Source organism: Alosa alosa, chromosome 12, assembly GCF_017589495.1.
Source record: "Alosa alosa isolate M-15738 ecotype Scorff River chromosome 12, AALO_Geno_1.1, whole genome shotgun sequence".
In the NCBI taxonomy this organism is placed as follows: Eukaryota; Metazoa; Chordata; class Actinopteri; order Clupeiformes; family Clupeidae; genus Alosa; species Alosa alosa.
In genome coordinates this window covers 34,485,043-34,510,746 of record NC_063200.1, presented here as the reverse complement: position 1 = coordinate 34,510,746, position 25,704 = coordinate 34,485,043, and the positions used below count along the sequence as shown (strand labels likewise).

The following is a 25,704-nucleotide window of genomic DNA, read 5'->3' as shown; positions in this document are numbered from 1 at the left end:
GACGGGCAAACGCTTTTCAAAAAATCAAAATCCTTCTAGTAACTTTTGTGAGGCTTGGTCCAATGATAATGTACGCCAAGTTTAAGTGGCGCTCGGACCAAATTTGTGACCTGTGAAAATTTAGTTTAGCTTTCTATTCAATCCAATATGGCGGACGAACGACACGCCCACTTGACGTCATCTTCTTGAGCAAGTTACACCGGTACTGCCCGGACGTTTTAAAGTTGGAACGGTGTCTCTGTCTCAAAGGGCCTAGGCACAGGAGCTGGAAAAAAATTAGGGAGACGGGAATAATAATAATATTAATAATAAGAAAACTTAAGAACAATAAGTGTGCTGCTTTGCAAGCACACTTAATAACTATGAATAAGGAGTAATTAGGAGCTTACATCGGGGAAATTCTTAATTAAGAGTCTAGTAAGGGTAGAATAAGGTCTTGCAGAATAAGGTATTAGTTAGTGACTTATAATGACTAACAAATGGATAGTATGCTACTAATAGACATGTTAGTAAACAGCTAATTAATGGTGAATATGTGTGTCTTAATATAAAGTGTTACCAAAATATTTAATGTTTTAACTTAAATAGTCTGACAGACAGAATTATTGTTATTGCTACAACTAGTGGAAATTCTTGCTGACACATATAGCTCAAATATTTTTAGAGGCTACAGCACTGAAGTGCCAAATGCACTATTCTCCACCATGTTAAAAGAAACCATTTCTTTCGTTAGATTTATAGGATCAGAATACCTCCATCTTTCACTATGGCTTGTATTTCGGGCTTTTGGCAAAAGCCCCAGACAGCAGCGGAGTGGAAATTGGGATTTGTTATCTGTAAAAGTTGTTAGCTGTGCTGTTGCGCCCTGCCTGCAGTAGCCTGGACTGGATAGTCCCATTTTTTCACTTTCCTCCACTCCTGCTCATAGTCGCCATGGCCGGTAATAATGTGGTGTGAGATGTGTTGTGTATGAGGTACAGACTACTGAAGATTATAGATGAGTGACCGCGATAGTAGCAGTAGTAGCTTTTTTGCTAGGCCCAGCGAAAGCTGGCAATGTAGAATATTCCGCAGATTGGTTGTCTGTCCATTTTATTTATTGGATTTCAGTGGAGCAGATCTTGCACACAACTTCGCTTAGCTTATGTCTATATGTAGCCTATATTGCCTGGGCTAATACTAATCTCTGGTGAACATTTAATGTAAATACTGATTTTTTTACTGAACTACTCTTAGGGAAGTCAAAGTATGCAGTCAATCACACTGAGGAAAATAGCTGTAACTTGTGCTTATTAGCTCTAATGTACATCCTAAGTATAAATACACTTAGCTGATCCCGTCCCATCGAGTCGAATACCCGTTCCCACTGGAATACTCTGTTGACAAGAAATCCCTTATGGTAAGTACAGTACTTAAGAACCCAAGGCATGTTTTTAAATGAAAACAAACAGACATGAGGGGAAAAACATCCCAGGAAATGTTCAAGGCATGGGCAAATGGATGAAGCCGACCCGATTCATCACAGATTTTGAGGATAGCTCTTCAAAATCTGAAAAGATTGATAAACCAGTCATCAACAATCATGGAACTACATATCAGTGCTGTATTTAAACAGGCTTCACATTTCCTTTTAATTCTTGATATTCTCTAATAAGGCTACAGAGCTGTCATTATAGATGCTGTAATGCATAGCCAGCAGCATTTGTGCATGTTGTATATCCATTTATTTAGATATCTCAAAGTGTCAAACCCACATTTCACAATATACTGTGCAAATAAAGGCCTAGACTCATGATCAACTAATGTTGTTGTGCTGCATTGCCTCAACTGACGATACACATTGGAAATGTGCATCCGCCAGACATGAAGTTGGCATTGTTGAAGTTGCACATGTTCATTTCATTATTGATACAGTACATCTGATCGTGAGCGTGAACGATGGCATACGTGACATTGTTGTTCCCCCAGGCCTCAGGTCACTGTAGTATTATCTTCACAAAGGGAAATGATACAAGTTATTGTCTTGAAATTCATTAAATTAATTTGTTTTAGTCTTGGTGCATCCATATTTACATCTGGAATAGTGTATTATCAAAGTGAAATGATTGATGGCTTGTATTTTTTTCCATATTTACCATAAAGTATGATTTCAAACTATTCCCAATCATGTGTAATTCATTTGGCGAAAAATCTGAGAAAATAGGGCAAAAAAACCCCAATTCAAGTCATTATTCCCTTTTTGGCCTATTTTCAGCACTGCAATTGGTCCCTATCGCTCAAAACCAATTTGGCATGGAAAATTCCACCTCTTTCATATGACACCACGCATGAAAAAATCCATTGGAGAAAATGACCCAAAAAATTCAATTGAAAAGGTCCATGTTTTTGTTTTTTCACTACATTTTCAGCACTCAAAATGCTCAATATTGCAATTTCTTTTGCCGTTGGGAATTACAACACATATGGATACTAGAGACCCTCCTCTTTCATATGACACCATCTTTGAAAAAATCATAGAAAATGTGAACAATTTTTAATTTTTAAAATCTTTAGCTTATATTTCATTTTCTGCTGTTTCAGCACAAATGCTCCCTATTGCTAAAATTTCATTATTCGTTGGAAATTACACCCCATAATATTTAAATTGAATTTTTCACATTTTCTCTGATGGATTATTTTTGCTGTATGCTTTGGCTTGTTATCCTGATTCTCCCGGAAAAAATGGCTCCATTCTTCATTCCATCAACTGTATGAAGACTACAGTACCGTGAGATGAAAAACAGCCCCACACCATGATGCCTCCACCTCCAAACCTCACTGTTAGTATGGTATATTTAGGGTGATGTACAGTGGCATTTCTCCTCCAAACATGTGTAATATGACATCCAAAAAATTCATAGGATGTCCAAATGTTGTGTGGCAAACTTTAAACTAGCTTCTACATGTTTTTCCTCAGTAATGCGGGGTTAGCATGCATAGAGGCCATATAGGTGGAGTGCATTCCCTATGATTTTCTCTGTAACACTGTACTTGCTGCCTCCAAGTCTTTCTGGAGGTTTCACCAAGAGGTCATTGGCTCTTAAGCTACTCTTCTGACTATCCTCCTGATTCCCTGGTAAGAAATCTTGCGAGGAGCTCCTGTGTGCGCATGGCCGGTTGATGATGCAGTGATGTTCCTTTCACTTTCACTGGCAGATAATGGACCCAATGCTGCTTGTTGGAAGATTCTGAAGTTTTCAAATGCATCTGTAACCAGGTCCATCAATATGTTTTGCAACAATATGTCCCTTTGCTTTTACCCATCATGAGATGTTTCTTGTGTGACACCTTGGTGACGAAAAAACATTTTATAGCCCATCAATATGTACTAACCCAGCTTATATTCATTTGCACAGATAGGAAGGATACTTAACTACTCTCTAACTAATTACATATTCCAGTTTGTTCCTTGCCTTGGTGTACTGCTTTTTATTAGCATGTTCAATACTTTTTTCCTGCGTCATTCCACTTTATCACACATAATGCTACTTATGACTACCAAAAACAGGGCTGGACTCACACAATTGATACATTTCATGCATGTGAACTATGCTTCCTCCAATGTGATTTTAAATGTGAACTATGCTTCCTCAAATGAGATTTTAAAAAATTAAATGGCGGTAGTTAACGGTACAGGCCCCACACATGCCTTTCTCGCACCAAAGTTTCCTTTCTCCTTTTCACTTCCTCCAATGTGGTTTTTGCATTGAACTTACAACTAGAATAGATCCATGCATTGACCCACTGTGCGTCAAAATCAGGGCTTTGACCCAGAATTCCGAACAGAAACAGTATTTTAACGTTTCCAGTTTTCGGTTCAACCCTAAAATTTACGTTCCTGAACCGGTTAGAACAAAAAAATTAAGTTCCCAAACTGGTTAATAATGTTCCATGTCAGCTGCAGGACATACAAATAAGTAGGCTGATCATTAGGACTTTAAAATTATATTATTAATCTACATAATTCTCTATTCTCTATCTCTATCTCATCATCAAACATTAAAAAAAGCACTATAGGCTACATTATGCGACATGACTATAATTCTGACATGCCTTCATTTTTTTCAGTATTATACATGAATTAAGACAAGGAAAATTTCTGCCATGTCATTTATTGGCAAGGTACTGTCAATGCTAGCTGTCCAACATTATTTAGCTATTTTTAGCTGTATTTTCATTAGCTTGACCCAGCAGATTTTTACAACAATGCATTGGAAATTCATAGATAGAAAAATCTAAATAGATAGAATTCATATTTAAAACCAAACATTTGTGCAATACTTGGTACAATATTTACCTCTTATGATTGAGCTTGAGAGACCGGCTACAGCTTGGGATACGATCTTGATTAGGCTACTTGTTGGCGCCAAGCTTCTCTATTACATTTATCCCGATGAGTAAACGACGGGAAGTGAACCTCACCAAGTCATATTGCACAGAAATCTTGTCAAAGAACGAAAAAATAACGGTATGAACCGGTTACCATTATTTTAGATTCTGTTCAGGAACATAACATTTTTTAAAGTTTCTGGTTTCATTTCTGTTCCTAGCAAAACATCAAAAGTTTCTGGTTCTCGTTCCGTGAACCGGTTCAAAGCCTTGGTCAAAATTCATATCCCTCCTTCTCTGTCAAATTGCTCCTGAACTATTTGTCGCAGCGAGATGACACTTTATCACATTAAAGAGCACAAGTGTCTTTCCAACGAGACTCATTCCACTTGTTTGTCGGTTGTCTGTAGTTACAATCTTACTCTGGTTTTAATAACTCGAACCCGCATTTTAATAACGCAAACCTGTGATCGCATATATATGGCACATATATCAGATGAAAGAGCAGAAGGAGAGTTTTGCAGTGATATCAAGCACATACTTCTGGGTCAAAGGGATCACGTTATAAAAAGCATGTTTATAATCCGGTTTTGAGATCCTAGCAAATTCCTGCATTTTATCCAATTTAAGGCGCAGAGAACACATTTCCTATAGGAACTTCCTACAGGACTATACAGTATAACTTAAACTTAACTTATATTGCATCCCACTTTCTTCGACAAAGAAACACCTTTTTTGCCTCAGGGGTTATCTCCAACGTGCGTGTCAGGCAGGTCTCTGAAACTGCATCAGACATTCACTTGCTCATCTACAGTATCTTGCCAAATGCATTTTCTCTTTTTTGCAGATTGCAAAGTGCATTTAAGTGATAACATTGTTGCAATTGCTATTCCTTTTGAAGTGATAACACCATTGCACTCTTATTTGCCCTATTTTTGTGTTATTTTTTCTGAACAACTAACGTGTGTGTTTGTAGAATTTTAAGCTTGGCCTATTATGTTGGGGCAATAGAGGTGGGGCTTGGAAGTACCCCCTTGTCCAAAGTGAGGAATGCCAGAAAAAGTTTGAGAACCATTGCTCTAATGTAATTTGCGGAGTCACAACTGAACAGTATAATTCAATCACAAGCGCAGTTGAATGGAGTCAACCAATGACAACATTAAAAGGAATCAAAAGTTTAGTGAACATGAAACAATAAAACACATAATAAGATTTGAACAAGCAGAGACATAAGTTCTGCTCCATTTAAAATGCTCAAACTATTTGTCCTTGGAGGTTTTGACAGATTTAATAGCCTCACTGCAAAAAATTATATCTAAGTGTTATAATCTTATATTAAGACAAAAAAATCTAGTTAGTATTATTTTTAGTATAAAGATACTTACACTTTGAGCTTTCTTGTAAGATTTGACTTAAAATAAGTAAAAATCTTCTTAAATTAAGATTTGCCAGTGGAGTAAGTAAATGTACCTTAAATGTTCAATCTTATTCTTACTTACTCCACTGGCAGATACATTTACTTGTTTTTATGTCTTAATTTAAGAAGATTTTGACTTATTTTAAGTCAAATAATCTTACAAGAGAGCTCAAAGTAAGTATCTATAGGGTACTAATGAGCTGCTCACAATGTATAAAATACTGGCTGTGCCATTCAGCAAGCAATCTCTGGTGCAGGAACTTTAATTATGATATTGTGAAATGTACACTCAAAGAGAGTAGTAAAAGCTGACTGTTCAATACCTTGTTTTGATCATGTTTGCCAATAAGATCGGAGGCTTTCTGTGTGAAAATCTCGGTAGAATAGCTCCCATTGTATTCTGCAGCAACCTCCTCCCCTTCACGCAGGTCCAGGGCACAGCGTGTCAGATTCAACTTAGAAATAGGGTAGCAGCGTTGATGGGTAAAGTAGTTTTCACTGCCTACTAGGTAACCTGTGGGAAATAGTTAACCAGTTAAAGTTGCACACCATCATCATACACATATCCACAAGACATAACATCTTAAACTATGTAACCAAATCTAAGTGGTGGAGGTAAACAATTAAATTGTAAATTAAAACAATTCAGTGAATCATACTGCCATCAGATTATACACTACCAAAGGGAGAGGGTATAAGTAATGTGTGCTTCCCAAAATGCAGATTAGACATAATACAGCCATTTGGGGGCATTTATTGATGATGAAGTGATACTTCAGAGTAAGGGTGAATCATTTCAAATACTGATGCGGAAAGGGCTTACAGCTGGGCTACACTGGATGCCCAACTGTAGCACAACATTGTGGAGCAGACTATTGTCTTTTTACAGGCTACACTGGCAGCACACCCAAGTAAAAGTGCCATTATGACCGCCGCTAGCGAAGCGGTCATATAATGATTGTCAAAGTTTTTTTTTTTCCCCAGTCATCTACTTCCTGAATTTTTGGTCAACGATACCCGGGACACCGAAACACCGGTGCACACATTTGGTGGGTATGTAGCCCCACTAGACTTTTACGGAAAAAAATTAAGCCGTCCCCGGGGGCGCTTAGTCCCGGGGGCCCCTCCGTGCTGGGCCCCGAACCGCAAAAAAGCAGTTTTTCCTAAATAACTACCTGAACCGTGGCACCGAGGATGAAGAATCTTTTATGGTATGTTGGTCTCAAGGGCCCACATCAACCTGGTCCATAATCACTCATTTGTGATTTGCACCTCCCCCCCCCCAGTAAAAAATGAAAATGCAATATTATTCTGCTTTAATCGCCCCTATCTTCAGTTAAGATGTTCAGAACTGCACCAAATTGTATGTGTATGATTGACCTGGCATTCTCTGGGGGTATGCCAAGTTTCGTAGAATTTCATCCATGGGGGGGTCTAAAATTAGGTTATGTGTACACTTAGTGACTGCACCGCCATCTACAGGCCAATGAGTGTACACACATATACACATGCACACACACACAGGCACCCACATACTATCGGTATTAGAACGGCCGAAACATAATTAGAAATTCAGTAGGATTAAAAGAAAGCCAAATATTCATCATCATCATGGCTGCATTTCCAGTTTTGGCGATAAGTAGTCGTTTGTCCACTAGATGGCGCATCGTTGCAGCGAGACGTAATTTTGTTGGAAGTTAAAAGTGGGTTGGAAAAACAATGGACGCTTCCTACAAGGACTGTAGTTTACCGCAGAGAACGTCTAATAAGGATATGATGATGTTCACATGAAATGTAATTCCCATTTCTTCTTGAAGCGAAATAAATCTGAGGATGTTTATCGGACATGCTTGGTTTTACTGCAGATGCGTTAATCTTATAATATCAATAAGGACCTAGGTAATGTTACCGTTAAGCGTTGGTTGAGTGATGGAGGCCAATTTGATTGATTGCATTTGTAGAAAACTATAAATGCGGTTATACCAAGCAAATTGATAGCAGCACTGTAATTGTATCTTTCGACTGTCATTGGTTGCACATGCTACAAAAATCATTCTGTGCAATGGAAGATTTACCAACGTTACACCGGTCTGATACAATTTTGCCTATATGCGTGAGACTGAGACGCCTGTTTATTTGTTTTAAGTGCGTGCAGGGTGTGAGAGGGGAATCGATGTGCTTTGATTCCAGCTTGGTAGTTGTAGTCTGTGAAATTAAAAAGCATGTGTGTGTGAAGTATCCAAACAATGACACCTTCATTTCATTATGGCTGCTTTAGCAACACACCTTAAACTACTGTGTAGTGGGTCCCATTTAGAAGTGGCTACTTCATTCGCGCTTTCCTTGACTCATGGAGCTGCGTGAATTTTATTACAACTTTTAAGCCCGCGATATGGCAGTTTAAGTCCGCTTGATACTGTAAAGGCGTAAGCCATTGGTTTCAAAGGAGATTTTATTTGTGTCGCCAGCATAGCCTATTGACAATTTATGTTGTAAATAGGCCTACCTTATAAGCTTACCTGTAGCTTAGGGAAGCTAACAGCTTCCTATTAGGATCTAGTTTGTTAGTTACACTTTCGGGCCCCTGGGCCCAGATGTATTAAGGGCCCTCCACTAATTGGCGCATATGTGGAAGGGGGGGTTTGGGGGTCCTCCCCCAGAATTTTTTAAATTTGTTTGATGTGATTTCCTGTATTCTGGTGCATTTTGGGGATGGGCAATACTAAATTCAATCAGATTCATAGCCTACATCCTGATTTGTTGATATTTCAGGCAATGATTCCATGCAAAGGCTTGGGCTTGAATTTCCCCTTGAGTGAGTATCTATCTATCTATCTATCTATCTATCTATCTATCTATCTATCTGCTTCAGGGTCCCCTGACCCCTTGGGCCCCTGGGCCTGGTAGGCCCGTGCAGTAATCCATCCCTGATTTTTGCATTTAGAATAGCCAGAGCGTGGATATCTCAATCGGAAAATTAAACAATATCGGGTGCCTATGGACTAGGCTGGGTGAAGCCAGCCTGATCTGCCCGCTATTTATTTTTTTATTTCTTAAAAGATTGAGCTTGGTCTGGTGAAAGCCAGACTAGCCATGGACCTCAGTTACACAATGCAAGGGAACATGAATCAGCCTATATTTGCACGAACAATAACGGACAACAGCTCAACTTTGGCCCGTTAAAATGTGTATGAACAGTCTAGCGACGCATTTCATCAAGGCCCATTTGGACATGTCAGTTATTTGCACCATTGGTTAGATGTCAAACAGCATTTCGTTTCAGACTACTGTTACTTAATTTGTGCATTAACAATAACGTTTCAGACTACTGTTACTTAATTTGTGCATTGACAATAAAGTAGCACATGAACTAAAGATGACTAAAATCTTATGTAGAAGAAGAAACATTCACAAAAAATCCATCCATCCAAAATGACCTTTGTTTTTGATAGCTGTTGAAAACGGCATGGAACTGACATGATGTTTTTGTTTATTCATTAATTAATTAATTAAATTAAAAAGTGTAAAAAGTGCAGTAGAAGAAGGGTTTAGTAGATTAAGTGGCAAGGGCTGCATAAGAAAGGTGGGGGAGGATTGGGATTGGGGGGGCACCAACAAGGAGCACCCAAGAGCAACAGGGGCAAGGAAAAACTCCCTTACTAAGGATGAAACCTTGGGCAGATCCACTGCTCAAGGGGCTAACCCAACTGCCAGGGGTCTTGGTGTGTGTGTTGGGGGGATGACAAGGGAGATGGGATAGTGTGCTGTGTATGTGGGGAGAGGGCAGTGTGCAATATGTGTGTTGGAGAAGCTTCCTCATGAGACAATGTGCTGTGTATTGGGGAGGGGGGGCAGTGTGCTGTAAGTATGTTGGGGATGTGTGTTGGAGAAGCTTCCTGATGAAATAATGTGCTGTGTATGTAGGGGAGAGGGACTTACTATTGCAAGCAGAGTACTGTATGTATGATGTATGTGAGTGATGACAGTGAAGATTTGTGTGTGGGCGGGGAGTGGAACAGTGACTGTGTGTGTGTGTGTGTGTGTGTGTGTGTAGTGTGTGTGTGTGGGTAGGTGGGGGCAGTGTGCTGTAAGTATGTAGAGGATGTGTGTTGGAGAAGATCCTGAAGACAATGTGCAGTGTATGTAGGGAGGGGGGGGCAGTGTGCAGGAGGCTTACTGTAGCAAGCAGTGTGCTGTATGTATGTGAGGTGATGACCGTGATGATGTAAGTGTCTGTGTTTTTTGTGTGTGTTGGGGATGGGGGGGGGGCAGAAAGGCTAGGCAATCAAGGACATGGGTAGATAGATGGAGGAGAAATCAAAAATAATAAATAAAAAGTTGTGTGTGTGTGTGTTTTGACGTGTGATGAAATAATAAATAAAAGGTCTGTAGCATAGGGAGAGGGATGTAAAAGTGCTAAAAGTCATGTAGGTGTGTGTGTGTGGGGGGTTATGAGTGCTGAGGAGTGAATGAGTGCAAAGTCAGTACAGTGTGAGTTCAGGGTTGGGAAATGTTTGAGAGTGCTGAGGAGTGAATGTGTGCAAAGTCAGTATAGTGTGAGTTCAGAGTTAGGATGGCCTGGGGATAAAAACCTCTCCTGAGTCTCTCAGTTCTGGCTTTGTGACTACATAGGCGTCTTCTTGATTTCAGGAATAATCCATTGTTAGGATGAGAAGAGTCCTTCAGAATCTTTTGGGCTCTTATGAGTACTCTTCAGGAATAGAGATCATGTAGACCAGGGAGTTGAGTTCTTATAGTACGTTCAGCTGAGCGCACTACTCTCTGCAGAGTACTACAATCTCTGTGGAGTTCCCATACCAGGTGATGATGCTACCAGTTAGAACACTCTCAACCGCGTGTGAGTGTAGAAGGCATTCATGATGGATGTAGAAACTTTGAATTTCCTTAGCTGACGAAGGAAGTAGAGTCGTTGTCTGGACTTCTTCAGAACATATTTAGTGTTAACAGTCCATGTTAAGTCTTCAGTAATGTGGACACCAAGGTATTTAAAACTTGTGACTCTCTCTACAGGTTGCCCGCTGATCTTTAGTGGGGTGTAACTGTAGGTTTGCTGCTGCCTTCTGTAATCCACTACCATTTCCTTGGTTTTATTGACATTCAGTGTCAAGCTGTTAGATTGACACCACTGTGCCACCTCATCAACCTGATCCAAGTAGAGCTGTTCATTGTTGTTACTAATCACGCCCAAGATCACTGTGTCATCTGCAAACTTGATGATAGAGGTATGACTACTGTTGGCTTTGCAGTCATGCATGTAGATGTTGTACAGCAGTGGACTCAAAACACAGCCTTGGGGAGCACCAGTGCTGATGTTTTTTTTTTTGGCCCACCACCACCCCCCCTCTTCGGAGGACAACTTTATTTTTATTTAAGTAACATATTTTTCAAGTGCAAATACAATTGTCCTACCTCAACCATTTATGTGACCCTGGAATCGTATCATATAGCACCACGTGAATTGAAACATAAAACACATGAAACGCAATAAGGTAACGTAGACAAGTGAGACAGATAGACAGACAGATAGACAGACAAAGACAGACAGACAGACATGCAGACAGACAGACACATAGACAGACAGTGGGACAGGACGATGACAGAGCTGACAGGATGGGACTCGGTTCTTTGTAATTGAATAGAAAGGTCTGTGAGTGGTCATGGTAAAGGGCTTTGGCAACATGCTATGTTTGGGTGTTGCTAGTGTGTGTCTATATGTAAAGTGGTGAATGTAGGGGGGAAAGGAGGAAATAAGTTTAAATAAAATAAATAAATAAATAAATTAAGTTTAATCAATCAATTGATGAATTAATCAAACAATCAACCAATCAAGCAAATAAACAGATAGATAAAGACAGAGAAGGGGGCAAGGAAAGGGGGGAGAGCTTGGAGTTATGGTTTTGTTTAATTTAAAAATGATAGAAAGGGAGACCAGGTGTTTTCAAAAGCTGACATTTGCTTCTCTCTATGTGCATGATGTTTTTCTATTGTAATATATTCTGTGATTAAGTTTTTCCAGTGATTGATATGGCATGATTTCTTTGATTTCCAGTTTTGGAGGACTACTTTCTTAGCAAAAGGTTTTTTGAAGTGTTGCGTAATGTGGATTTCAGAAATGTCATTAAGAAGACAGAGTGTTGGAGATGATGGGATTCTGGATTCCAGGATGTTAGATAGTGCCTCCGTGATTGTGAACCAAAAAGAGTGGACAGGTTGACAGAGCCACATGGTGTGCAGATAGTCGTCTGTGCTACCTAAAGTGCATTGTGAACAAATATCTGTGTTGGTTAAGCCCATTTTAAACATTTTACTTTGAGTGATGTGAGATCTATGAATGACTTTATACTGTATAAGCTGTAAATTTGTGTTAGTGGTCATGGAAAATGTGTTATTGCAGATTTGTTCCCAATAATCAGGGTTGGGAGAGAACGCCAAGTCATTTTCCCACTTAGTTATTGGGAGTGTTATTGTTGTTTTTAGGTTTGTGATCAGTGTATATAGCTGGGAGGTTAATTTTTTGAAGTTATTAATCTTCATAATTTTTTCTACAAGTTCAGATGGTTGTAATGTGTTGTTGGTGAGGCTTGTTTTATCTTTAATTTTAAGTTTAAGCTGTTGATATTGAAGGAATTGTTGTCTCCCAACCAAATTTCTGTGTCAGTGTATCGAATGACATGAATTGGTGGTTGTCAAACATGTGGTGAAGATGTGAGATTCCTTTTTGTGCCCATGTGGAGAAGTGGAAAGGTTTATTCTGTAATGTGAACACTGGATTGTGCCAGAGTGGGGTGTACCTGTTTAGTGCTAGTGATGATTTTGTGATTTGGTTTGTTTTCCACCAGGCTGTCAGAGTTGAATTGATGGTAATGCGTTGGCAGAAGTTGGATTTTTTGATTGATTCTGAGTAGAAGGGGAGGTCTGCTATTCTGATTTCTGTACATTGGTTTTGTTCTAGTTCAAGCCATGGGTAATCGTGATTTTGTATGTTGATCCATTTAACTAGGTATTGTAACTGATTTGCCAGGAAGTAGTGATGGAAGTTTGGTGCCTCAAGGCCGCCATGTGATTTTTTATTTTGCAGTGTTGAGAGTGATATTCTAGGTTTTTTTCCTTTTCAATAGAATTGCGTTGTTAATGAATTGAGAGTTTTGAACCAATTGTCTGTGGGAGTAGTGGGGATCATGGAGAAGAGGTAGTTAATCTGAGGGAGAATTTTCATTTTGACGGCGGCTATTCTTCCAATGAGTGTGAGTGGGTGTTTTGACCAGCGTTTGAAATAGTCTTCAATTTTCCTGAGGAGAGGAGTATAGTTGAGGCTAAAAAGCTCTGACAGTCTGGGGGAAATATGAATCCCTAGGTATTTGACATTGCCAGTTTGAAAGTGGGGGGAAGTATCCTGAGCTCCTGAGTATCCGGACCTATCCTTTTGCTGCCTAAATTCCTTTGATTATGTGGTTTTGTCATATTGCGGCTGCAAGGGGTTCAATGAAGATGGCAAAGAGGGAAGGCGAGAGTGGGCATCCCTGTCTGGTGCCCTGGTGCAGTGTGAAACTCTGAAGTGATTCCGTTAGTGGTGATTGTGGCCCTTGGTGATGTGTATAATGTTTTAATCCAGTGGATGAACAACTCTCCGAAGCCAAACCTGTGGAGAGTGTTGAATAAAAATGACCAATTTACCTTATCAAAAGCTTTTTCTGCATCAAGTGAAATGATAATGGTTTTCTGTTGTGATTCTTGTGAAATATTGATTAGGTTGAACAGTCTGCGGAGGTTATCTGTGGCGTGTCTATTTTTAATGAAGCCTGTCTGATCTGGATGAATGAGTATGGGAGTGACTGTTTGTATTCTGGTTGTGCTTTGGTGATAAAATTTCTAGCTCTAGTGCTTTGGTGATAATTTTCAAGTCAGTGTTCAGTAGTGAGAGAGGTCGGTAGCTAGAGGGCTGAGATGGATCTTTGTTTGGTTTTAACAATAAGGTCATAGCTGCTGTATTCATGTGTGTGGGTATGGTGGAAGAGGATTTAATTTCTATAGTTACTCTGTTGAATAGTGGTGCTAATATGTCCCAAAAGTGTCTGTAGAATTCGGCTGGGAGTCCATCTGGCCCGGGTGATTTGTTGCTAGGAATTTTATTGAGTGCTTTGGTGAGTTCATTGAGGCTAAGAGGTGCATCTAGAGTGTTGGTTTGTTCTATAGTTAATTTGGGTAAAGTCACATTGTCTAGAAAGGTGTCTATTTCCAGTTGTGTTGGTTGGTGGGTGTGGGAATAGAGGTTGGTGTAAAAGTTCCGAAAAATGTTGTTTATACAGTGCTGGCCAAAAGTATTGGCACCCATGCTAAAGTTGACTGAAAAGAGGAATATAAAATCATCCTTTGGAAATTGATCTTAATGCCTTACGTGAAAAATGAGGAAATATCTAACCTTTAAGGACACCAATTTTCTTAGTGAATGAATAATGCATCATAAATAAATAAATGTTCTTCCTTAAAATACAGGGGTCATAAGTATTGGCACCCCTATGTTAAATTCCCATAGAGACAGGCCGATTTTTATTTTTAAAGGCCAGTTATCCAGAATACTGTGCATCCTGTTAAAGTTACCTTGGCCTTTGGAATTAAAATAGCCCCACATCATCACATACCCTTCACCATACCTATAGATTGGCATGGGTGTTATTTCAGTTAGCCTATTAGCTGGTTTGATGCTCATTCAGCTCAATGCAAATCAAAATCAGCTAATAGGCTAGTGACTGCCAGCCATAAATGGCCATAAATGTTTGCCAGTGTAAATGTTGTATGGTTGAAAACTGCGTTTATGATGAATCTTCCTTCTGGGTCTGTGATGGATTGGTTTAGTGAGAACTGAATGTTTTTATTAATTAGAATTGAGACACCTCTTTGTTTGCTGTTGTATGTTGAAGAGTATATTTTATCAAATTGACCGAATTTAAGATTCTGTATTTCTGTGGCTGTTAGATGTGTTTCTTGTAGGAAGCAAATGTCAGCAATTAATTTTGTCAGATGATTGATTACTTTAAGTCTTTTGGATTGATTACGGAAGCCACGTATATTCCATATCAATTTAAGTGGAAGCATGAGTGTATGTCAGGTATGTCAGAATTGTGTGCTGGTGTGTGTATTTGGATTAGGGGACATTTACAATGGCAAAAATAAAGGGAGCGGGAGGGAGAAGAGGAAGAGATAGGGCATAAAAAAATAAAAAATTCTTGGGTTCCGGTTTCCGACCGACCCTGTCAATTTATGTGCGACCCAAATTTATTTTATGAGCTTGGGGAAGAAATAACACTAATACATTAAATAAATCCACAAATAAAAGGCTAACTATAATTACATTAATTACCCCTTGCGTCATGTATAGGGATGAGCGTATTCTCTCTTTTACAAAGTAGCCTATGCACAGCTGTTCACGAAGACGATTGTACGACGGAGTATTAGGGCCACACATGAAGAAAAAAAATATTTTTGCCATGGCGAGATTAAACTCGACATGTTGACTTTAAAGTCAGCATGTCGACATTAAACTCGACATTTCGAGAATAAAGTTGAAATATAATATCTACTTTAATCTCGACGTGTCAACTTTAAAGTCGACATGCTGACATTAAACTCGGAATACAGTTTAAACATACAGTTTACGCTAGCCTACACTAACACACAATATGTTACATGAATAATGGGCTTCAAATCAAATAGGTGTTATTTCAGATAGATTGCAGATATTCAGATAGATGAATTGTCTGTTAACTACTCATTGCCGTCATCGTGAAGTGCTGTATCTCGCGGTTGGAAATACCATGCACTATGCCGTTTAGGCTATATAGCTAGAATAATACATGTATCCAATGATATGTTTCTATACAAAATGGTATTTCACTCTGTTTTACGTGGGTAAGGCCACCGCACATTCAAATAACTGCCCTTCATGAACCAGGCCGTCACTCTCCATAGGTTAACTAATTTCTCTAAAACTGCTTTTCCATGTCTCACCTGCAATAAACATAGGAGGCTATAAATACAGGTATAGCCTAAGCATATATACTATTTTGATCCCGTGAGGGAATATGTGTGCATGTATACTTTTATTTATGCACTATGTGTGCATATGTCTTTATGAAGGCTACTAGTACATGGGGTGCTTTCGGGGAGGAGGACAGCTTCATTAGATCCCTAGACATTCAGCAATAGGCTGTTTTGCATCCATTACAAACAAGCAATGTGAAATTCTATGATTGGGGAGAGCGCCTAGTATGCCTAGTCTAGTGCATAAGCATGAAGTTGAACCTTTAGATGAAAAAGACTCTTTAATAATAGGCCTACAACTAGATGTACCGCATAGCGGTACAAAATATGACCGCCGCTCAGTCCTGTACATCCATTCCGCGAAAATAAATCACACTTCAATTTGTCTCCATATTTTACTCCATCCCCCACTCTTGAAACTTTTTGTGTATGCTTGTTTGGCATGCCTGAGTGTGTGTGTGTCGGGCTGCACAGAAAGTAACCTACTGGTGCTGAAAAGGTGAATAGATTGTAGAATAGCCAAAGAAGATGTAGCATTGTTATAAAACCTTTAAAATCTCTAAACAATCACAAGTAGGGCAGTTCATCACAGTTCATCCATTGCAACTGGATTGATGAAAGGTCACTTACACCTGTAGGCTACATTGTATTTGGGAAAAACAAAAGGTATCAGCATAATGTTATTTATTTATTTATTTATTTATTTTTTTATGTATTTATAAACAAAAACATCTCTGTCAGTTCCATGCCGTTTTCAACAGCTATCAAAAACAAAGGTCATTTTTTTTTGGATGGATGGATTTTTTGTGAATGTTTCTTCTTCTACATAAGATTTTAGTCATCTTTAGTTCATGTAATACTTTATTGTCAATGCACAAATTAAGAAACAGTAGTCTGAAACGAAATGCTGTTTAACATCTAACCAGTGGTGCAAATAACTGACATGTCCTAATGGGCCTTGATGAAATGCGTCGCTAGACTGTTCATACACATTTTAACGGGCCAAAGTTGAAGAGCTTTTGTCCGTTATTGTTCGTGCAAATATAGGCTGATTCATGTTCCCTTGCATTGTTGTAACTGAGGTCCATGGCTAGTCTGGCTTTCATCAGACCAAGCTCAATCTTTTAAGAAATCAAAAAAAAAAATAAGCGGGCAGATCAGGCTGGCTTCACCCAGCCTAGTCCATAGGCACCGATATTGTTTAATTTTCAGATTGAGATATACACGCTCTGGCTATTCTAAATGCAAAAAAAAAAATGCATTAGGGAGTTATGACAAAACTGTAACTAACAAACTAGATCCCTATAGAAAGCTGTTAGCTTCCCTAAGCTACAGGTAGGATTATAAGGTAGGCCTATGTACAACATAAATTGTCAATAGGCTATGCTGGTGACACAAATAAAATCTCCTTTGGATACCAATGGCTTCGACTTACAGTATCAAGCGGACATAAACTGCCATATCGCGGGCTTAAAAGTTGTAATAACATTCACGCAGCTCCATGAGTCAAGGAAAGCGCAAATGAAGTAGCCACTTCTAAATGGGACCCACTACACAGTATCTTAAGGTGTGTTGCTAAAAGCAGGCATAATGAAATGAAGGTGTCATTGTTTGGATACTTCACACACACGCTTTTTTTAATTTCACAGACTACAACTACCAAGCTGGAATCAAAAGCACATCGATTCCCCTCTCACACCCTGCACGCACTTAAAACAAAATAAACAGAAGCTCAGTCTCACGCATGTATAGGCAAAACTGTATCAGACCGGGTGTAACGTTGGTAAATCTTCCATTGCAGAATGATTTTGTAGCACGTGCAATAAATGACAGTCGAAAGATACAAAACAGTGCTGCTATCAATTTGCTTGGTATAACCGCATTTATAGTTTTCTACAAATGCAATCAATCAAATGGGCCTCCATCACTCAACCAACGCTAACGGTAACATTACCTAGGTCCTTATTGATATTACAAGATTAACGTACCTGCAGTAAAACCAAGCATGTCCGATAAACATCCTCAGATTTATTTCGCTTCAAGAAGAAATGGGAATTACACTTCATGTGAACATCGTCCTGTCCTTATTAGATGTTAAGCTGCGGTAAATTACAGTCCTTGTAGGAAGTGTCCATTGTTTTTCCCCAACCCACTTTTAACTTCCAACAAAATTACGCCTCAGCTGCAACGATCGCCATCTAGTGGACAAACGACTACTTATCGCCAATACTGAAAATGCAGCCATGATGATGATGATGAATATTTATTTTGGCTTTCTTTTGATCCTACTGAATTTGTAATTATGTATCGGCCGTTCTAATACCCGATGGTATGTGGGTGCCTGTGTGTGTGCATGTTTATATGTGTGCACCGCCATTTACAGGCCAATGAGTGTACAGTCACTAAATGTACACATAACCTAATTTTTAGACCCCCCATGGATGAAATTCTACGAAACTTGGCATACCCCAGACCCCCAGAGAATGCCAGGTCAATCATACACATACAATTTGGTGCAGTTCTGAACATCTTAACTGAAGATGGGGCAATTAAAGCAGAATAATTTTGCATTTTCATTTTTTTTACCGGGGTGCAAATCACAAATGAGTGATTTACGAGCCAGGTTGATGTGGGCCCTTGAGACCAACATACCATAAAAGAGAACTGTGTCTGCCCACAGAGAACTGTGTCTGCCCTACCATCCTTTCGGGGTCCAGTCCAGCGGGGGCTGCAGATCAAAACAAAAAAATGACGGTTCCATGCTATCCATGTGGGGGTACATGCCCACCAAGTTTGTGTACCCGGTCTTTCAGTGTCCCCGAATCCTTGTTGGTGTCGCCACTAAATGTACACATAAGTTATTTTATTGTAGGGCCCCATTGACCGAAAGTACACAAAACTTGGCATGCATTCGGGGGTGTCATAATGATCCTACACTTTTAATTTCGTTGCAGTTTTGACCTTGTCAGCCAGAGATATTGTGATGAAAACACCTAATTTTTTTGCTTTTTAATTTTTTAACTAGGTGGCTATACATGAAATAAGTGGTAATGGGATGGGTTGACATGCCCCTTAAGACCAACATACAAAAAAAAAAAGGTGGACCTCCTAGGCCCTACGGTTCTCGAGATATTCACAGAAAACTGTCTCCGGCCACCTACAGGCCAGTTGGTGTATAGTAACATAAATTAATTTATTGTGTGGCCCCCCATGAACGGAATTCCACAAAACTTGGCGTGCATACAGAGGGTGTCATAATGATCCTACACTTCTAATTTCGTGCAGTTTTGACTATGTTAGGTCACAGATACCTTCAATTACACCACCTCATTTTTACTTTTTTGTGTTTAACTAGGTGGCGCTATACATTAAATGAGTGGTTATGGAATGGGTTGACATGGCCCCTTGAGATCAACATACAAAAAAATAATGGTCCTCCTAAACCCTACGGTTTTTGAGATATTCACAGAAAACTGTATCTGCCCTACCCTCCTTTCGGGGGGTCCAATTCAGCGGGGGGGCTACAGATCAAAACGAAAAACGATGGTTCCATGCTATCCATGTGGGGTTACATGTCCACCAAGTTTAGTGTACCCCCGGTCTTTCAGTGTCCCGGGAATCATTGGACGGAAATTTGGGCATCGCGAAAAAAAAAAAAAAAAAATCTGACTAAACCTATATGACCGCCCGGCAGCTCTTTGCGGTCATAATAAATAAATAAACCGCTAATGGCGTTTAGGCTACTTTTGACCATCGCATTTATAGCCTGTAACTCCGTGATAAGGACCTACAGGAAAGTATTTGGCTGAGCAAGCGGAGGTTAATGTTTTATGTTTTGTTCACATGATATAGGCCTATGTCTAATCATTGTTGCAGTCGAAGAAAACTGGAATGTTTAATTTGTCCTCCCTTTCAATCGTCCCGTGCGGGATTTCTCTCTCCAAACTAACTTTATTCTCAAAATGTTGAGTTTAATGTCGACCGCGTCCGAGATTAAAGTCGACATGATATTTCAACTTTATTCTCGAAATGTCGAGGTTTAATGTTAGACATGGCGAGTTAAATCTAAATCATGGCAAAAATATTTCTTCCTTCATGTGGGCCTAATACTCCGTCGTCCCGCGATTGTTTTCGTCACTTACCAAGGCACTGCGCAATTTTGTCCAAACACAACTTTTTTATGGGGTTTGACCAATCATGCGTGGTTTCACCGTGAAATTTCACCTACCACAAAGGTCCCTCAGCAGACTATTGAGCCAGATGGCACACTTACTTCTGCACCTTCTGCATATGACACCAAAGACTGCTGTGTTCGTTCCTCTACAGTTGTGATGACAATAAATAGAAGGCTAACGTTAATGATCTGCTTACTTGCATCTCTCAACCTGGTGTTGCTAACCTACCTAGGCTATGAAAGTAAGTTAATTAAGGCCTACTTGGTTTTACTGACATTTGAGTAGGCTATGCAACCCATTGGCAAGCGTTTACCTGGATATGTCCTTTTTTAGCTTATGTCATGTTTGCTGGCTTGTGGGCTTAGTTTGAGTAGTGCTACCAAAATCATAGAAATTAATAAAATTGCAAGACATTTACCTCTTCTATGATCCAAGAATGATTTCATTCGAGTTGTTTTTTTTAACATTTATTTTAACTAATGACATAGAAGACATTCCCAATTGCATCCACATATCGTAATGCACTATGCAAAAAGTTGATTTACACTCGTGGCCGAACACAGTGAGATGCAAGCCTTCCAATCCACTCAGAAATGTAATTAGGCTACTCTCCGTCCTTAAAGGGGTAGGCAGTCAATTAGGCGTACACCACCAATGTAATGACATTAATCAGAAGGTGTAGTCAAATAGTTTAAATCAATATGAAATTACTAGATACTTACTTGGCTATTAGTAATTATGCAGACCACAGACTATGAATTATTAAAAGATATGAACTTAATATGAATTACAAAAAATATATGAATGTATAGAAACATATGACATGATGCCATCTCTTTGGGTGACTGTCTTTTTTTGGACAGTTCTAATTTAAAGATTATACCGCTTTGTACAGTACCTCCAGTCAAAGCATTTTCACAAATAAAGTAGGCCTACTTTGATTTTCTGTAATCCTTACTGTTTACCTTTGATTATCCTTTTTTTAATAAGCATCAAGATTATCAGTGTGATTTTGGTCTTACTAAACTTAATTGCCCTAAATTAAAAAAAAAAAAAAAAAAGCCTATCTACCTATCCCCCACGGGACGACTGGGGAAAAAAAAAAAAAGAAAAAAAAAATCCTACCGACCCATGGCCTCAACTGACAAATAAACAGGAACCAAACCTTTTTTTATACCTAGAGGGGTTCAGTTGAGTGGATATGTTGTGTGTGTTTTGGACATCAGTGTTGGATACATGTGTTTTATATCTTGCATAGCATGTTTTTCATTCTTTTTTCCTTGAGGTTGAACTGAGAGGTAGGAGTGCTGAGGAGTAGAGGCCTAAACAGACACTGAACAAGGGGATTTTACATAAATTGACAAAGACAGACAAAGAGACAGGACATAAACAGGCAACATGCAGAGAGTAGTACATTAAGAGAGAGAGAGAAAGAGAGAGAAAAAAACGGTTGAATAAAAAAAGCAAGAGGAAAAATCAAAGAAAACAAGCAATCAAGAGAAAAAAGAGAAAAAAAAAAGAGAGCTAGTTCTGAGAGCTAGGAGGTGTAATTTAATTTGGCATGATTGTGTGGTCAGAAAAAATGAGGGTGTAATTTCTGGGCTTCTGAATAATTGTCGTTTATGTATCATCTGCACGTTATGTTGTTTTTCCGTTGTTCCTTTAGTATGCTGGATACCAGTGCTGATGGTTAATGTGTCAGAAGACCCCCCACTCTAACCACTTGTGAACGGTTGGTGAGAAAGTCAAATATCCAGTGACACAGGGTGGTGTTCAGTCCTAAGGCCTTCATCTTTGTGACCAAGGTGAGAGGTACTATCGTGTTGAATGCTGAACTACATAATTTGAAGAGAGCTCATCGCTTTTGGCTTTTTAGTACATTACATTACATTTAGCAGACACTTCTTGACCAAAGTGACTTACATATGTCAGCTATATTACAAGGGATTACACATTGTCCCAGACAACTTGGGGTTAAGTGCCTTGCTCAAGGGCACAACGGTGGAAGCCGGAATTGAACTTGACAACTTTCAGGCTATTGCACGCTAGCCCAGCTCATAACCACTACACTACCACTGCCCACATTCCCATTCCCCCCCCTGGTGAGTTAAGGTGGTGTGCATGAGGTTTGAGATGGCATCCTGTGTGTAGAACCTGTTGGCTCTGTAAGCAAATTGGAGGGGTCGAAGGAGGCAGGGAGGGATGAGCAGATAATGTTTTTCACAAGCTTCTCAAAACACTTCATCACTGTAGGCGTCAGGGCTACTGGTAGTCATTCAGACATGATGGACTTTTGTTTTTTTACGGTACTGGAACAATAACAGACTGCTTGAGGCAAAGTAGGAACTGTCTCTTGAGCCAATGATGTGTTAAAGATATAAGTGAACACAGGGAGCTAACTGGAGCAGGCATGGGGATTTCAAAACCCTGTTGGAAATTCCATCCGGTTCAGCAGCTTTTCTACAACCATCAAAGGCATTGCTCACATCGACCTCAGAGACACAGAAAGGTGCATCCTCATTTGCTTCACATGCTGCAGCTAGTGCAAGATAGTCTGTGTTTTTTTCATGTCAAAACGAGCATAAAAAAACTTAAGTTCATCAGGAGGGCTTTACTCACATTCATCATAGGAGGGACTTTCTTTCCAAAGCCAGTGATGGTTTGGGTCCTTTCCACACTAAGTTACTGGATCACCCTCAAGAAATCAGCTTCAACTTTGTCTCTATAAGAAGCTTGGCATCTTTAATAGCTCTCGTAAACTATATGATGCTGCTTTGTAATCCGTCATATCCCTGAAATAAGCCCAGCATTATAAGTGATGGCGTGTCTTTAATGCCGTTCTCACTTCTCTATCCACCCATGGCTTCTGGTTAGGGAAGCTTGGATCTTTACAGTTGGGATGATGGAATCAGTTAGCATATTGATGTAACCATAGACCAGGGGTGAAGAACTAATTTCCCCAGGGGCCACATGACAAACTGGGACTGTTGAGGAGGGCGGACCCAAAATACGAACTCAAGTCTGAACTCAATTCTGTTCAATTCTATTCTGTTCTTGTATAACATTAAGTAAATCATATGGTTTTGTTTTACTAGTTGTAAGAACTGATGAAAATGTGAGGGAGACAAAGGAAAAACAGCAATATTTAATCTATGTCAGTATTTAATCCTCATTCCTGAAAATGATTTTTTGACATTGACATTTTTTTTCAGTTTTCAAAGACTGAAAGTCTTACAAAAGTACTACAATATCTATATAATTTAGGCTAGGTCATGAAAATGTGAAGGGAGTCAGTACAACCGATAGGCCTGTGCCACCATTTCATCAACACTCAGCAATATTTCATCATTAAATCATTACCATCATTAAATTAACTCTATGCAGAATTAGACTACGAAAAATGTAGAACAGACAATAGTAAGCGGTCATTAGTTAACCAACATGCACAAAGAAAACTATTTTTAAAATGTAGGCTATGTTTTGCTTTAACTTTATGCACATAACTGTGATTGGTCAACTTCGCTGTGTTGAGCCAGCTGCTTCAAGCAACCTGTGGGTAGTAGCATCATACTAGTTAAGCTAACATAAGCTTTGCAAATAAACTCAGACATATTTTTGGTTACAATTCACGGGGTTATCGATTGTAAACTGTCTATCTGCCAATAACGTTTTGAAATGAACGCCATTATCAGGGACGTAACGAGCAGCAGTAGGAGTTCCTTCTAACAACCTTGGCGGTGGTGAACGAGCGCAGACATAAGACACAAAACTTTGAAAGGTTTGCGCCGGCGTAAATTGTGTCGGCGCAGAAGCATAAATTCTATTCACCAGCACATCAGTGAAGGTGTTTATGTCGTATGAATCCACGCACAAATGTATGGCGGTACAAATAGCAGTTGCTTTCAAAATAAAAACAACCATATTGATTTGCATGCATTATCTCTATGCTAGGCTCTTGACTATTGTTCTTTCCGCGGGACCTTTTACGGGGGCGGTCAGGGAAAAGCCCGCGGGCGGATGTGGCCCGGCGGGCGATATGTTGCCATGTATGCCATAGACTGTATATTTAGAACTGTAGCCTGGGTGCCATTCCGAACTTAGTCCCGCCCACAACGTTTGAGGCTGGGAAGTTCTGACTAAAATTGAGTATATTTCACGTCCAGGCTAATGGTGAATACTAATGAGCTAACAACAGAAATACCGGTCAGCCATTACATGCTAGTTAGTAGCTACATGCTTGCTACCGTTAGCGGGAGGCCAAGTTAGTCGTTGAAGTGAAGATTAGCACACAGCTCCCGTAACAGTCGATGCATGATTTACTTTCGGTTTTATTCGTTTTGCTTTTTTTAAATATCTCAATCTTAATGTATGCCATCTCAACATGGAGTAACCATTGACTGTATAAGAGGATTAATAACACTAGACAGTCAGTACAGTATATGATGTGATAAAGCAAGGGTATGATGTGATGCAACAGCATAAGGATGCGTTTAACATAATGTGAAACATGGACCTCATCAACCCGGTCATGTTAATGTAACTACTAACCAGTTTACCAGCGTTGCATTTTTTCTAAATGACAAAGAACCTCCGTTAGAATACTTCTGTGATGGTAGGTGGTAGCATAGGCTGTAAAAATAGGTGGGTAGTTGTGGACCCGCCAAATTGATGTTCGATAATTGAAACGCCTGCGTTAAACCTTACAAGCGTAAGAACCAGTCACTTCCCAGGGATATGGTGAACATTTGACAGGGGCTCTCAAGTTTTGGTTTGCAAGAGTGAGACTGTTTCTCAGGGGAGGGGCATGGCATTGGCACAGTGCCACCCCCCCCCCCATCGAAATACATGTCACGTCTGCTGGAACTACTCGTGGTGCCAGCCCCCCCCGATCAACAGAGACCCACCCTCCCCATGTCCCATAGACCCAGTGTCAGACGCCAAACAGGGCCGAGGACCACAAAAGCGTCCGTTAGAATGTTTATTTAAGGGTTGCCCAGGGTTACAGGGGTTCGGGAGTTCAAGAGTCATTGTGTGTGTGTTCCCCAATAGCCCGGCGGCAATGGCAGGAGCTGGATGATCCGGGGAAGTCCTGGGGGAAACACACACACAACGAATTGAAGCGAAGCAGCAGTACAGTCCAGGGCTAGGCTGTATTAGGCAGAAGAGGCGGAAGGCAGGTCAAGATTACCGGGCTGAGATCAAAGAAGTAGTCGAGCGGGTCTGGGTTCACAGGCAAAGAGTAAGAGTCGTTTTCCAAGACAGGCAGGTAACTGGTGCGGGTTTGCAGGCGATCTGACAAGTGTGGACTGAAAAGCAAGGCTTTATATACCGGGCATGATGAGTGGTGAATGCAGTGCAGCTGGTAGGTAAAATCGAGGGGTGAGGCAGAAGCAGAGCAGGAAACAGGTGGAGGTCATCAGACTTTAATCAAGCGTGTTACCAGGCAGAGAGAGAGAGTTTCATGACAGAACCCCCCCCCCTAGGGACGCGGCCCCAGAAGTCCCCAAGAGTGACACCACCACCGGGAGGGAGGAGGGGAGGAGGTGGAGGGCTAGAATTCCTCCGAAGCGGTCAGTGAACATCCCTCATCCCCGGAGGGAGCTGGAGGGTCGTGGACAGAAGACCGGGACAGGTACCCCAGACAGGGTCAGGGTCAGGCACAGGACAGGAAGCGGGGGGCAGGGC

General features: G+C 40.1%; 1 protein-coding gene across 1 annotated transcript in view; it reads right to left on the bottom strand.

Moving 5' to 3' along the window:
• The window catches only part of arsb (arylsulfatase B), a 139,443-nt gene that overhangs the window by 80,267 nt on the left and 33,472 nt on the right, over positions 1–25,704 (bottom strand). The window contains exon 3 of the mRNA XM_048258943.1: positions 6,109–6,299. Coding sequence (XP_048114900.1) covers positions 6,109–6,299 — 191 coding nt within the window. The remainder of the gene's footprint in view (positions 1–6,108; positions 6,300–25,704) is intronic.